Raw genomic sequence first — 12728 nt, 5'->3', positions numbered from 1 at the left:
ACTCCATTTATTAGCTCAATTATCTTACTAAATTTCAAATTACTAAATCACTCTGGGGCTGAACTTCCTCATCTTTAAAAAGGAATAATAATAATAATAATACCTAACTCACAGGAGTTTGTGAGGATGTAGGGCACTTACAACAATGCCTCATGAATATAAGAGCTCAACAGTACCTATCACAGTATGTTTGAGATACAGTTCATGAGAAGACTTTTCTTTTTTTCTTTTTTTTTCTTTATTGATTTTTAGATAGAGAGAGAGGAAGGGAGAGGTAGAGAGAGCTAGAAACATCGATGAGAGAGAACATTGACTGGCCACCTCCTGCATGCCTTCCACTGGGGATCTGTCCCACAACCTGGGCATGTGCTCTGACTGGGAATTGAACCGGCGACCTTTGGTGCATGGGTTGACACTCAATCACTGAGCCACACCAGCCAGGCCTATGAGAAGACTTTTAGAGTTAGATGACAATGTGACCAAATAACTATTTGTAGGAAACTATTTCTCAGATGACAGTAATCTTTCAAGTTTTTCAAATTAATATAAATAAAAGGATAAAAAGAGCCATTTGGAATTTTCATATCATTATCACACTGTTGATAGCAATTTAAAAATATTTTAATTGCTTTTTAGAGAGGGAGGAAGGGAAAGAGAGAGAAACCTCAATGTGAAAGCAAAACATCATTCTGTGCCTCCTGCACACCCCCTACCAGGGATCAAGCCCGAAACACGTGCATGTATCCTGACTGGGAATAGAACCGGCAACCTTTTGGTGCATGGAAAAACACCAGCCAGTGCTACTGATAGCAATTTTAAAAGATATCCATGAAACTGTGTAAATTATAAAGTTATAGTATTTTGAAAATGGGTAGAAATATATAGTTAAAATAAATATACTGAATAGCCCAAAACTGGAAACAGCCCAGGTGTCTGTCAACAGGAGAATGCATAAATAGTGATACATTCATACAATGAAATACTTAGCAACAAAAAATAGGAATGTAGTGGTGTATAGAAGAAACCTTGCACAACAGAGTGTGTACATTATGATTTGTTTATATGAAGTTCTAGAATAGGCAAAACTAACCTATGGTGGAAAATAATCAGAATTATAATTTACTATGGCGGGGTGAGGGTGGGGATTTACTGAGAAGGGATATAAGAGAACTTCCTGGGAGACAGGTTCTGTATCTTGAGAGAGGTTTGGGTTGCACAAGTGTATACTTTTGTATACACTTTTTAAAAAACGCATGAAATAGTGTTCTTAAATTTATATATTACACGGTATGCAAATTTCACCTCAAAAGAAAAATAGACACAAAAAATATTAAACTTTAGTTAATGATATACATGGCTGAAGTATTGGGAACAGTATATTCGTGTCTGAAATTTATGTTGAAACACATAAAAAAAGGATGAGTTGATGAATGAATAGAAGGATGAATAAATATTTGATAAAGCATCAAGAATAATAAAATATTAATTTCAGGATCTAAGAGGTGGTAGCTATATGGGTACTTATTCTAAAATCCTTCCAACTTTTCTCTAGGTTTGAAAACTTTCAAATAAAATTATTGAAAAATAAATATACTTTATGTTCCTTACCAACGCCTGGAGTTATTAACAATCACTCCATTATCTATGGAGAAAGCATCTGTTGGTAATCCAGCAATATTCCAAGCTCTAATTTTTACTGGGTCACCCAGGGTCTTACTCAGTGAGAACTCTACTGAACATGGGATTTTTTTCTCCTGTAAGAAATAAGCAAATATCTGATGTTTTCTTTCATTTTGTTGATTGAAATGCTTTAAAAAGTAAAATATTTATTTGTCATTAGATATTATTTAATAACTCAAAGGAACAGAAAAATAAACCAGAATTGAAAGTTGGACTATCATGGGGATGTAAAGCATAGCATAGTGAATATAATCAATAATATTTTAATAACTATGTATAGTGTCAAGTGGGTACTAGAGTTATTGAGGGGATTGCCTGTAATTTATATAAATGTCTAACCACTATGCTGTACACCTGAAACTAATATAATACTGAATACCAACTATAATTTTAAAATTTTTAAAAATTTATTTAAAAATATTTCTAAAATAAAGTAAAAAATGAAATATATTAGATAAAGGAAAAGCAAGTTATACTATGGAATTACTTTACTAATCAAACAAGAAGGAAAAAAAAGACCTCACATTTTCAGTTATTTCTTCCCTTCTCTGTTCTCATTATCATCTTTTCTCCAAAAATACCCCAACTCGTACTTTGAATGGTCTAAAAAGAAACTTATGAAATATAAAACCATTACCTTACACAGCATGCTCCAGTTTTCAGTACATGTTTGTCTAAAGCCAGAAGTGAAAGCACCAAGGTAGGCTATTACTCCTGCTGATACCAAGACATCACCAGTCAAATTTTCATATACTATCTGAAGGTCATCTGCAGCTTGAGACCATCTGTAAAATAAACCAAAAACAAAATAGTCTCACTTCAGAGAATTATAGAAGACAGTAATAGAAAAGGCAAGGGGCGTCTAGTCCAAATTCTATATCAAAAGCCATGAGCCCTGGCCGGTTTGGCTCAGCAGTTAGAGCGTCAGCCTGTGGTCTGGAGAGATCCGGGTTTGGTTCCCTCTAAGGGCATGTACCTCGGTTGCAGTTTGTCCCCGGCCCTGGTTGGGTCCTGCGTGCAGGAGACAGCCACTAGATGTGTTCCTTTCACGTGGACGTTTCTCTCCCCCCTCTCCCTCTCCCTCTCTCTAAACAAACAAACAAAAAGCCATGAAATGTTGGGCACTTGCTTATCTATATAATGAGGAGGTTAGGTCTCTTCCAGCTCTAAGATGCTCTAACACATGTCTATGTTACACAAATGACAATCCACCTTTCATTATTAGAATGTTAGACTCCCCACCCCCCACCCCGCCGCCCCAAATTTGGCCCTTCAGAATAAGCAAAACCAAAAAACCCTGGTATTTTGTTTAATAATTTTCTTCAGGATGATTTGGTCTAGTGGTTTCAGTATTTATTGTTAATCTGCAGTTCATTACCCAAAATTATATTTAAATTGTATAGAAGATGACATACTGTTGCTAGGGTTAATATTTTTCCATTTAATGAAAACTTTACAATAAAAAGTACATTCCAAAACCAACTAATTTGCACTACAAAGTCAAAGGCATATTACCTTATCATGCTATTTATTCAACAAATATAATTAATAAATGAGATAGATGGGTGGCTGATACAAATAAATAATTAGAATAAAACTAACTGGCTTTGCCCTGGCCGGTTTTGCTCAACGGTTAAAGCATCGGCCTGTGGTCTGGAGAGACCCGGGTTCAGTTCCCGCTAAGGGCATGTACCTCGGTTGCAGTTTGTCCCTGGCCCTGGTTGGGTCGTGTGGGTGGCAACCACTCGATGTGTCCCTTTCAGGTCGATGTTTCTCTCTCTCTTTCTCCCTCCTACTCTATCTGAACAAAAAGTGGAAAAATGTCCTCGGGTGAGGATAAAAAAAACTAACTGGCTTTGTTAGAACAAGCCAGCTATATCTTCTTTGAAATAAATTTCAACAAAGTGAGCTATACATCCAATACTCCCACCCCCAACATTTTATTATGAAAAAATTTTGAACATACATGTAAAACTGGAAAGAACTGTACAATGATCATCCACATACCATTTAGATTGAAAATAATCTATTCCTGCCCTGACCAGAATGGCTCAGTCTTAGTTGGAGCATCATATGTACACCAAAAGGTGGCAGGTTCAATTCCCAGTCAGGGCACATACTCAGGTTATGAATTCAATCCCCAGGTCGGGGCATGTGCAGGAGGCAGGAGGCAACTGATTCATGTTTCTCTCTCACATTGATGTTTCTCTCTCTCTCTCTCCCTTCTGATGGGGGGAAGGGTATGTAATAGGAACAGGACCACAGTGATTCAATGATTATTCACCTTACTAACTATATAGAGAAGAGGTTTTTTTACAGACCCTGGGAAACTGGATGATGTGCTGCAAGAAGACAAACAGGACGGTAAATAAGATAAGATGCCTTAGAGCCCAATGGCCCATTACTTGAAAAAGAAAATACATTTTGAGAACAAACAAAGGACAGGACACACTTTGATGTAGTTGTTGGCCTGGACCCTGACACCCCTCCAGGAGTTTACTTCAGGAATGCTGACCATTCTCTGGTCCCAGGAATGGGCGGAGCTGATTTAACATTATAGAAAATTAACTACCTTGTTATCAGACTTCAAGATCCTGGAAGGAGACACATGGACCAGCCCTTATCCTGCCCTCCTTTCCCCTTGCATGCAGCCCCTTCTTACTTATGCCTATATAATTAGCCAGATAATAGGAGAGGTTAGAGCAGAATTTACGGGATGACCTGCTGTTCTCTCCATACTGAAGCATTATTGGAATAAACGCTCATAGATGATTCAACCCTGTCTCTGCTTAATTTGGCTCAAGTCATGACAGGTGGCCTCAGACCAGTTGTGTCTGGTTTCATTTCCTCTCTCTAAAATCAATAAAAATGGAAAATAATTTGAAAAAAATGGTGGTGGAGTGAATGGAAGCTACACAGATGATCTCCCAGGACCAAACTGAAATTACAACTAAACTAAAGACAAATCGTCAGGAAAAAGCAACAGAAAAGCAGCTGGAGAGGACCATGTAACCAGGGACACTGAATCAAGCCTCTTAGGTCTGCAGAGGTGTGAGAGGAGAGCGGGCTGGGAGCCCACAAAAAGCAGTGGTCTTAGCTGTGAGCAGTGCTCCCAGGGTTAAAATTCCAAGCAGGCTCCACAGTGCAGAAGGCCGGGACAGAGCACCAAATTGGCTACAGCCACTCACCTTGGGCTTCAAAAGTTCATATAGAACCAAAACAGACCTTGAATAGCCAGAGCAATCTTGAAAAAGAAGGATAAAGTTGGCAGGATCACAATACCGGATATCAGGTTACACTACAAAGCTACTGTAATCAAAACAGCCTGGTACTGGCACAAGAACAGGCATATAGATCAATGGAACAGAATAAATAACCCAGAAATTGACCCAAAACATTATGCTCAATTAATATTTGACAAAGGTGGCAAGAACATGCAATAGAGTAAAGACGGCCTCTTTAATAAATGGAGTTGGGAAAATTGGACAGCTACATGCAAAAAAAGGAAACTAGACCATCATCTTACACCATACACAAGAATAAACTCAAAATGGATAAAAGACTTAAATGTGACTTATTAATCCATAAAAATCCTAGGAGAAAATGTAGGCAACAAAATTTCAGACATCATACATAGCAGAATTTTTACTGATACATCACCTAAGGCAAAAAAAACAAAACACAGGCAAACCGAACACATGGGACTACATCGAACTCAAAAGCTTTTGCACAGCAAAAGAAACAACCATTAAAATGGAAAGGCAACCCACTGTATGGGAGAACATAATTGCCAATGATGCCTCAGATATGGGGTTAATTTCTAAAATATATAGAGTGCTTATACAACTCAACAAAAGGAAGACAAAGAACCAAATTGAAAAATGGGCAGAGGAGCTAAATACAACACTTCTCCATATAGAACGTACAAATGGCCAAGAGACATGAAGAAATGCTCAACATCACTAATCATCAGGGAGATGCAAATTAAAACAACAATAAGGTATCACCTCACAGCTGTCAGAATGGCTGCCATCAACAAATCATCAAACAAGTGTTGGCGCCCTGGCCGGTTTGGCTCAGCGGTTAGAGCGTCAGCCTGCGGTCCTGAGAGACCCGGGTTCGGTTCCCGCTAAGGGCACGTACCTCGGTTGCAGTTTGTCCCCGGCCCTGGTTGGGTCGTGTGGGTGGCAACCACTCGACGTGTCCCTTTCACATCGATGCTTCTCTCTCTCTCTCTCTCTCCTTCCCACACTCTATCTGAACAAAAAAAAAAACAAAAAAACACCACAAAACAAGTGTTGGCGAGGGTGTGGAGAAAAGGGGACTCTAGTACACTGCTGGGGGAAATGCAGACTGGTGCAGCCACTATGAAAAACACTGTGGTATTACCTCAAAAAATTAAAAATTGAATTGCCATTTGACCCAGTGATCCCACTTCTAGGAATATACCCTAAGAAACCTGAAATACCAATCATAAAGAATATATGTACCCCCATGTTCATAGCAGCACTATTTATAATAGTTAAGATCTGGAAACAGCCCAAGTGTCCATCAGTAAACGAATGGATAAAAAAGCAGTGGTACATATACACAATGGAATACTATGCAACTGTAAGAAAGAAAGATCTCTTATCCTTTGAGGTGACATGGAGGGACCTGGAAAGTATTATCCTAAGTGAAACAAGCCAAGCAGAGAAAGACAAATATCACATGATCTCACTTATTGCTGGAATATAATAAACTAAACAAACTGATAAACAAAATTGACCCAGAGTCATAGAAATAGGGTACTGACAATCCTCAGAAGACAGGGGGGTGGGGAGGGAAGGGATAAACCATAGAACTTATATGCATGTATGCATAACCGATGGACATAGACAACAAAGCTGGGGACAGGGTGAGGGGGAAGGGGAGGAGGGTGTCAATGGGGGGAAAAAGGAGACACATCTGTAACAAAAATAAATTAATAAAATAATAATAATAATAATAAATAAACATTTGAAAGCGAGTTGCAAACAATATCCCTTGACATTGATATTCTATTTGAAGAAGCTTGGCCAGGTGCTTTGTAGAATGTCCCACATTTTCAACCAGCAATTTTAAAATCAGTAATCTTAATAAGTATCCAAATAAAGTCACATATTCAAGCCTGATATTCTTAAATATTGTTAAAATAAGCAGAAATCTAACCTTGATTTTTCTCCACCCAGTCCTCCAATTAGTTTTGAGGCTCTTTCAAGTTTCTTAGCACAGAGTTCCACCTGGTCTTCTAAACGAGCCTTTTCCTCAGTTTTCTCATTAAATATTTTTTGTAAATTTTCCAAATGCTGTTCAACTTCAGCCAATTCTGCTCTCTTCTGATTTAAAAGCTCCATTGTCTCAGCTAAGGATTTCTGAGCTTCTGTTAAGCGGGCTTTCTTAGGAGCCACTACCTGTTTGGGTACAATATATGTAGCTATGATGTTTACTGAAAGGGTTAATAATGTTTTAACAAAATTAAACTCCATTCTGACCAGTTATTCCTGCATGTAAACACCTGAGCAGTTTTCTAAAAAACATGGGACTGACACCCAGAGGAACCATAAAGATAAGGGGTTAATGATGGCCTTGGGAAACTTGAAGGAACCATAAAAAAGAAGATTAATGATGGTCCAGACCTCTGCTGAAGCAGATGCCTTGCCTCTGAGACAGCTTGTATCAGCCCCAACACCAACTATGCAGTGCCAAGAGAATGTGTTGTTGTTTTTTTAATGTAGTTTTTTATTAGTTTCTGTAGTTTATAACTATAAAACCCAGAGAACAAAGAGACTTCGATGCTAAGCTCTTTAAGGCTTGGCCCATCTTGTACCCGGGAGTATGCAATAAAGCCATTTTGCTCTACACTGGCCTCGCCTTGTGGATGTGATCTCCCTCTGGCTCAGACCTTTTATTTACTCTGTAAAACTAACATTTTATATAATCCTTTATAACTATTATGGATTAAAAATGTTTATTATAGTGCATACACTTGTTACAAATTATACAATTAAATATTTTGCCTTAAATATGACATATTTTTATATACAAATAAATTAAAATATATTTATATATTGTGTAAAATATATAAATCATTCTGGACTAGCATGCTGTTATGTATAAAACAGATAAATTATTTTGAACTAACAAAATGGCACAATATATAGCAAAATTACAATATATACCAAAATGTCTCTAAATAAGAAATTGAACTGTTACCAAAAACAGAGAAAAATATGTAACAGAATTACAAATGTTTAAAATCAGTGGATATGCTTTTTATTTTTGGTTGTTGTTGCTTTTCTCATTTCAGTTTGTTCTTTGCATTTCCAAGTCTGGGATTTTCTTCCCAAGCAGGTGAGGCATACATTTGCCTTGGGGTGGGGGTGGGGGGGATTAAGGATATGATAGAAATACAAAGAGAAAAAAAAGCCTTGATGTTCAGTTTTACTACCAAAATTGAATTTTCCTCAACAAATCTTGAAAAGCCACATTTTGTTGAAAGAAAAAGGATTTCTAAAGTTCTAATTTTATTATGCTCAGTATATCAAGAAAGGAGTTTTTCACCCTGGCCAGTTTGGCTCAGCGGTTAGAGCGTCGGCCTGCGGTCCTGAGAGACCTGGGTTCGGTTCCCGCTAAGGGCACGTACTTCGGTTGCAGTTTGTCCCCGGCCCTGGTTGGTCGTGCGGGTGGCAGCCACTCGATTTGTCCCTTTCAAGTCGATGTTTCTCTCTCTCTCTCCCTTCCTCTCTCTCCCTCCCATTCTATCTGTACAAAAAATGGAAAAATATCCTCGGGTGAGGAAAAAAAAAAGAAAGGAGTTTTTCAAGCAAAATAGACTCATGGATAGAGAACAGACTGACAGCTGTCCGAAGGGCAGGGTAAGGGAACTAGGTTAAAAGGTGAAGGGATTAAGCAGGACAAATTTGTAGTTGCAAAATCATCACAGAGATGTGGATTGCAGCATGGAGAACATAGTCAATAATGTGGAAATAATGGGGTATGGGGCCAGGTGGATGCTTGGGGCAGCTGGGGACCACTATGAGGAGTACATGGTTTTCCAGCCACTTAGCTGTGCATCTGAAACTAGTGCAGAATGATGTCGAATGTAAACTGTGGTTGGAAAAAAAAATGGGGTTTTCAAATTATCGTTGAGTGTACTATAAGTCATTGGATGAAAGGATTTAGAAGATGACCCAAAAGAGTGTGTATTTGAAAGAAGAGAGACCTAAGTCTTCTGTCATGAATGAAGCTGAAGGCAAAGAGGAAAGAGGGAGGCAAGGTATCAGACTCTGAATGTCCCACTTTCTCTCCTATAGACTGATATCCTGAAGGGGGGATATGTTAAAGAAATAGAAAGTAGGAAGCTCCACTTTCTACTTTTGACTTTGGAGGAGACCTTGCTGGATACCTCCTTTTAACATCAGAATTAAAATGGCAGAGTGGAGGTGTAGGATGGGAAGTTAGGAAAGAATTTGAATGCTTTGGCATCTCTGCTTTATAGAAAGGATCTAGAAGAGTTCACATCTCTTGTCGGTTGAGAGCTTGAAGATGTGCTATGAGACTCTTGTGTGGAGGGACAAGATGTTCAATGGAAGAACATCCCAGATAAAATTAATTTTATTTCTTTAACAGGTGTATACAGGTTTATGTACTCCCCCTGAAACTAACAAAGTCCCTACCTCTCTACAGGCACATGTATCTTATTAGGAATATCTTCCCAATTGTTACAGCCTGTTTATTCATTCTATATCTTGAGGTTGTTCTAAACACAGGCTACAATGTATTTTTACCTGCCTTTTAATTTATATTTGTTCCTTCCTTGGGTAGAATTCTGCAAACTACAGAGGACAAAGCCAATGTTTTCCTGGTCCTTTGCTAGCCAAGTTTACAAAATGCTCTTAAACCGTTCTCTGCTCTCCCAGGAATTTGGCCCCAGGGGTTACTCCATAAAAGTTTCCCAATCTGTGCATGCCATTGTGTTAGAGAATCTTCCATACTCTGACTCTAAAACCCTACTTGGATCTTCTTACTTCTAACCCTTTGAATCAATTTTTTAATCTACCACTTTGCCTTGAAGTTTCGGATTTTCTTTGTTTCTGCCTGCCCCTCAACAAACTATAATTCTCTTTTGTCCCAGGTCCCTATGGGTATAGGTCAATCTGGCCAATTTCAAGATCATCCCTGCTCCCAAAACACTACCACTAACCCAGCCCCAACCAGGTTATGTTACATGCAAGTATTCTCTTCACCTACTAGGTACTGGATGTCTGCTGTTTATGCTGCAGTAAGATAAATTCTTTCTGGTAGCACTTTTAGAAGTCTTAATTAGCAAATATATGCATAGATTTTAATTTCTGGGAATATTTCAATAGAAAAATAGATGTGCTGATCCTCAAAATACCTTTGCAACTCTGTCATATACTTCCATAGCCATAATCCATTTACACAGACCCTCAGCTGCAGAAGAAGCCTTAGCAACCTTAGGGGGGTCAAATTCAGGGTTTGTTAAATATTCACCACGAATCTTCTGCATAACAGTCACCTACAAAACAGAGATTTAAATCTTAAAATTTCAACATATATCATATAATTGTAAGATTGAAAAATAATCATACATAGTAAAAAAAATTTATATAAAAAATTATGTGGGCCCTGGCCGGTTTGGTTTAGCAGTTAAAGCATTGGCCTGTGGTCCAGAGAGACACGGGTTTGGTTCCCCCTAAAGGCACATGCCTTGGCTGCAGTTTGTCCCCGGCCCTGGTTGGGGTCGTGTGGGTGGCAACCACTCGATGTGTCTCTCTCACGTCCATGTTTCTCTCTCTCTCTTCCTCCCTCTCTCCCTCCCACTCTATCTGAAGATAAATGCAAAAATGTCCTCACATGAGGATTAAAAAAAAAAATTATGTGGTCTTTAAACACCAATCAGTACTTTAAGATAATTTTAAAATAAGCATAATTGTAGCCAAAACACATCATTTTTGAGCAAAATATGCAAACTTGTTACAGACATTGAGGCAAAACATTTCTTCTAAAAGAATTAAAAGACTTTTGCAGATTGAGAAAACATGGAAACAAGGGTAAAGGACAATTAAATATTAATTAATAAATAAAAGTTCAGATGAAAAGAATGCATTATACTTCATATCACATAAATTTATATATCAGATTTACTATTTACTATCAGATAATAAACTAAGATAAGAAGACACTTAGAGAATTCTTTCATGTCAATAACCTACTAACATGGTAATTTATTAAATGACTTTCAGTGGCCTGAAAGAGGGGTGGGTCTATGCATTATAAGAATTCATAAAACAGTCATTAACAAATAGAATATTTATTTATTTATTTATTTATTTATTTATTTATTTATTCCTCACCCAAGGACATTTTTGCATTTATCTTCAGATAGAGTGAGAGGGAGAGAGGGAGGAGGAGAGAGAAACATTGATATGAGAGAGACATATCAACTGGTTGCCACCCACACAACCCCAACCAGGGCTGGGGACAAACTGCAACCGAGGTACGTGCCCTTATTGGGAACCGAACCCAGGTCTCTCTGGTCCGCAGGCCAACACTCTAACCACTGAGCCAAACTGGCCAGGGCTATTTATTATTTTAATCCAAAGTGTAATATCTTCTTTTGTTTTATATAGTATCACATAATGTTAAAGATTTTATACATCTTAGCAAAGTTACATTTACAAAAAAAAAATTCAAAGAAACTCACTGGAATGTTGTCCTTGTCATATTCTTTCAAATCTCTTAAGAAATTCATATCTCCCAGAAGTTTTTTGCTAGGTCCCCAGTAATCTAATACCTAAAAATAAAATTTCGCAAATTTATTAAATGTACAATTAAAGATGCTCACTATAAAATTTTTCTTCTTGAAGTTTAAGATATATTTTCCAGAGAAACTATATCCTGTCAAAATATTAACTTTTATCTTCTTGGAAACAGAGACTCCTCTTCCTGATAGTATGTTATATATATCAAAATATTTAAAACATGAACATGAAATTTATTATGAAGATTAAACATTGAAAGGAAAATTATATGATTATTTCTCTTTAGAAAATAAGAAAAGCAACTGGCATAAATACCACCACAATTTCAAATAATAAAATATATTTTTATTATTTCAACTCATTTTTTCAATTACTCTTAACTCTTTCAAACCAGAAAGGTGATATAGACTGAAAGTTTGTGTTCCCTTCACCCCAAAATCATATACCGAAACCTAATCCCCAATGTAATAGTATGAGATTAGTGTCCTTATAAAGAAGACCTCAGAGAGCTCCCTTTCTCTTTCACCATGTGAGGACACAGCAAAAAGACAGTCATCTATAATTCAGGAAGCTGACTGTCATCAGACAATGAATCTACTGGAGCCTTGATCTTGGACTTCTCTGGCTCCAGTACTTCGAGAAATAAATTTCTATTGTTTCTAAGCCACCCAAGCTATGTAATTTGTTCTAGCAGGCCAAGTGGATTAAGGTAACAAACATTTATCTTATAAACGACCTACCTAGGGTCCCCAAGTGAAATAAAGAAAACAGATAGACAAAGATTATACATTGTTCTGTCAGTTATGAGATAAAGCACATAGTACATACCTGTGCTAGTAAAAGATATTGAATTAAAAGCCCATTTATTTTCTTTATTATCTCAAAGAAGGATAGAATGACAAGACAAAAAAAAAAAATAGTAATAATAATCCCAATTCTCCAATTCAGGAACTCAAACCTAGGTATAGAAACCTGAAAAGAAAATAAGACTACAACTTTAGTTTAGAATAGATGCTATGTCTTCCTTTTTAAGGGATGTAACCTTGAATAATAATGATCTATAACAGCTAACATTTATTGTGAGCTTACTGTTTTTGAAGCTTTATACATAAGAGCTTTATATGTATTAATTAATATAATTCTCACATTAACTTTATGAGGCAGGTACTATGATAACCTTCTTTTTTACAGTTTCACAGAGATTAAGCATCTTGCCTAACATCACATTGCTAATGGGACTGG

General features: G+C 37.2%; 1 protein-coding gene across 1 annotated transcript in view; it reads right to left on the bottom strand.

Moving 5' to 3' along the window:
- DNAH12 (dynein axonemal heavy chain 12) overlaps positions 1 to 12728 on the bottom strand; it is a 276436-nt gene that overhangs the window by 58897 nt on the left and 204811 nt on the right. Inside the window, exons 53-57 of the mRNA XM_036266455.1 lie at positions 11429 to 11518; positions 10100 to 10240; positions 6871 to 7112; positions 2318 to 2465; positions 1609 to 1754 (exon numbers count right to left, since the gene is read on the bottom strand). Of these exons, the coding sequence (XP_036122348.1) occupies positions 1609 to 1754; positions 2318 to 2465; positions 6871 to 7112; positions 10100 to 10240; positions 11429 to 11518 (767 nt within the window). The remainder of the gene's footprint in view (positions 1 to 1608; positions 1755 to 2317; positions 2466 to 6870; positions 7113 to 10099; positions 10241 to 11428; positions 11519 to 12728) is intronic.

Source organism: Molossus molossus, unplaced genomic scaffold (genome assembly GCF_014108415.1).
Source record: "Molossus molossus isolate mMolMol1 unplaced genomic scaffold, mMolMol1.p scaffold_m16_p_18, whole genome shotgun sequence".
Lineage (NCBI taxonomy): Eukaryota > Metazoa > Chordata > Mammalia > Chiroptera > Molossidae > Molossus > Molossus molossus.
The sequence above is the reverse complement of the archived record's forward strand: the minus strand, read 5'-3'. Positions and strand labels throughout refer to the sequence as shown.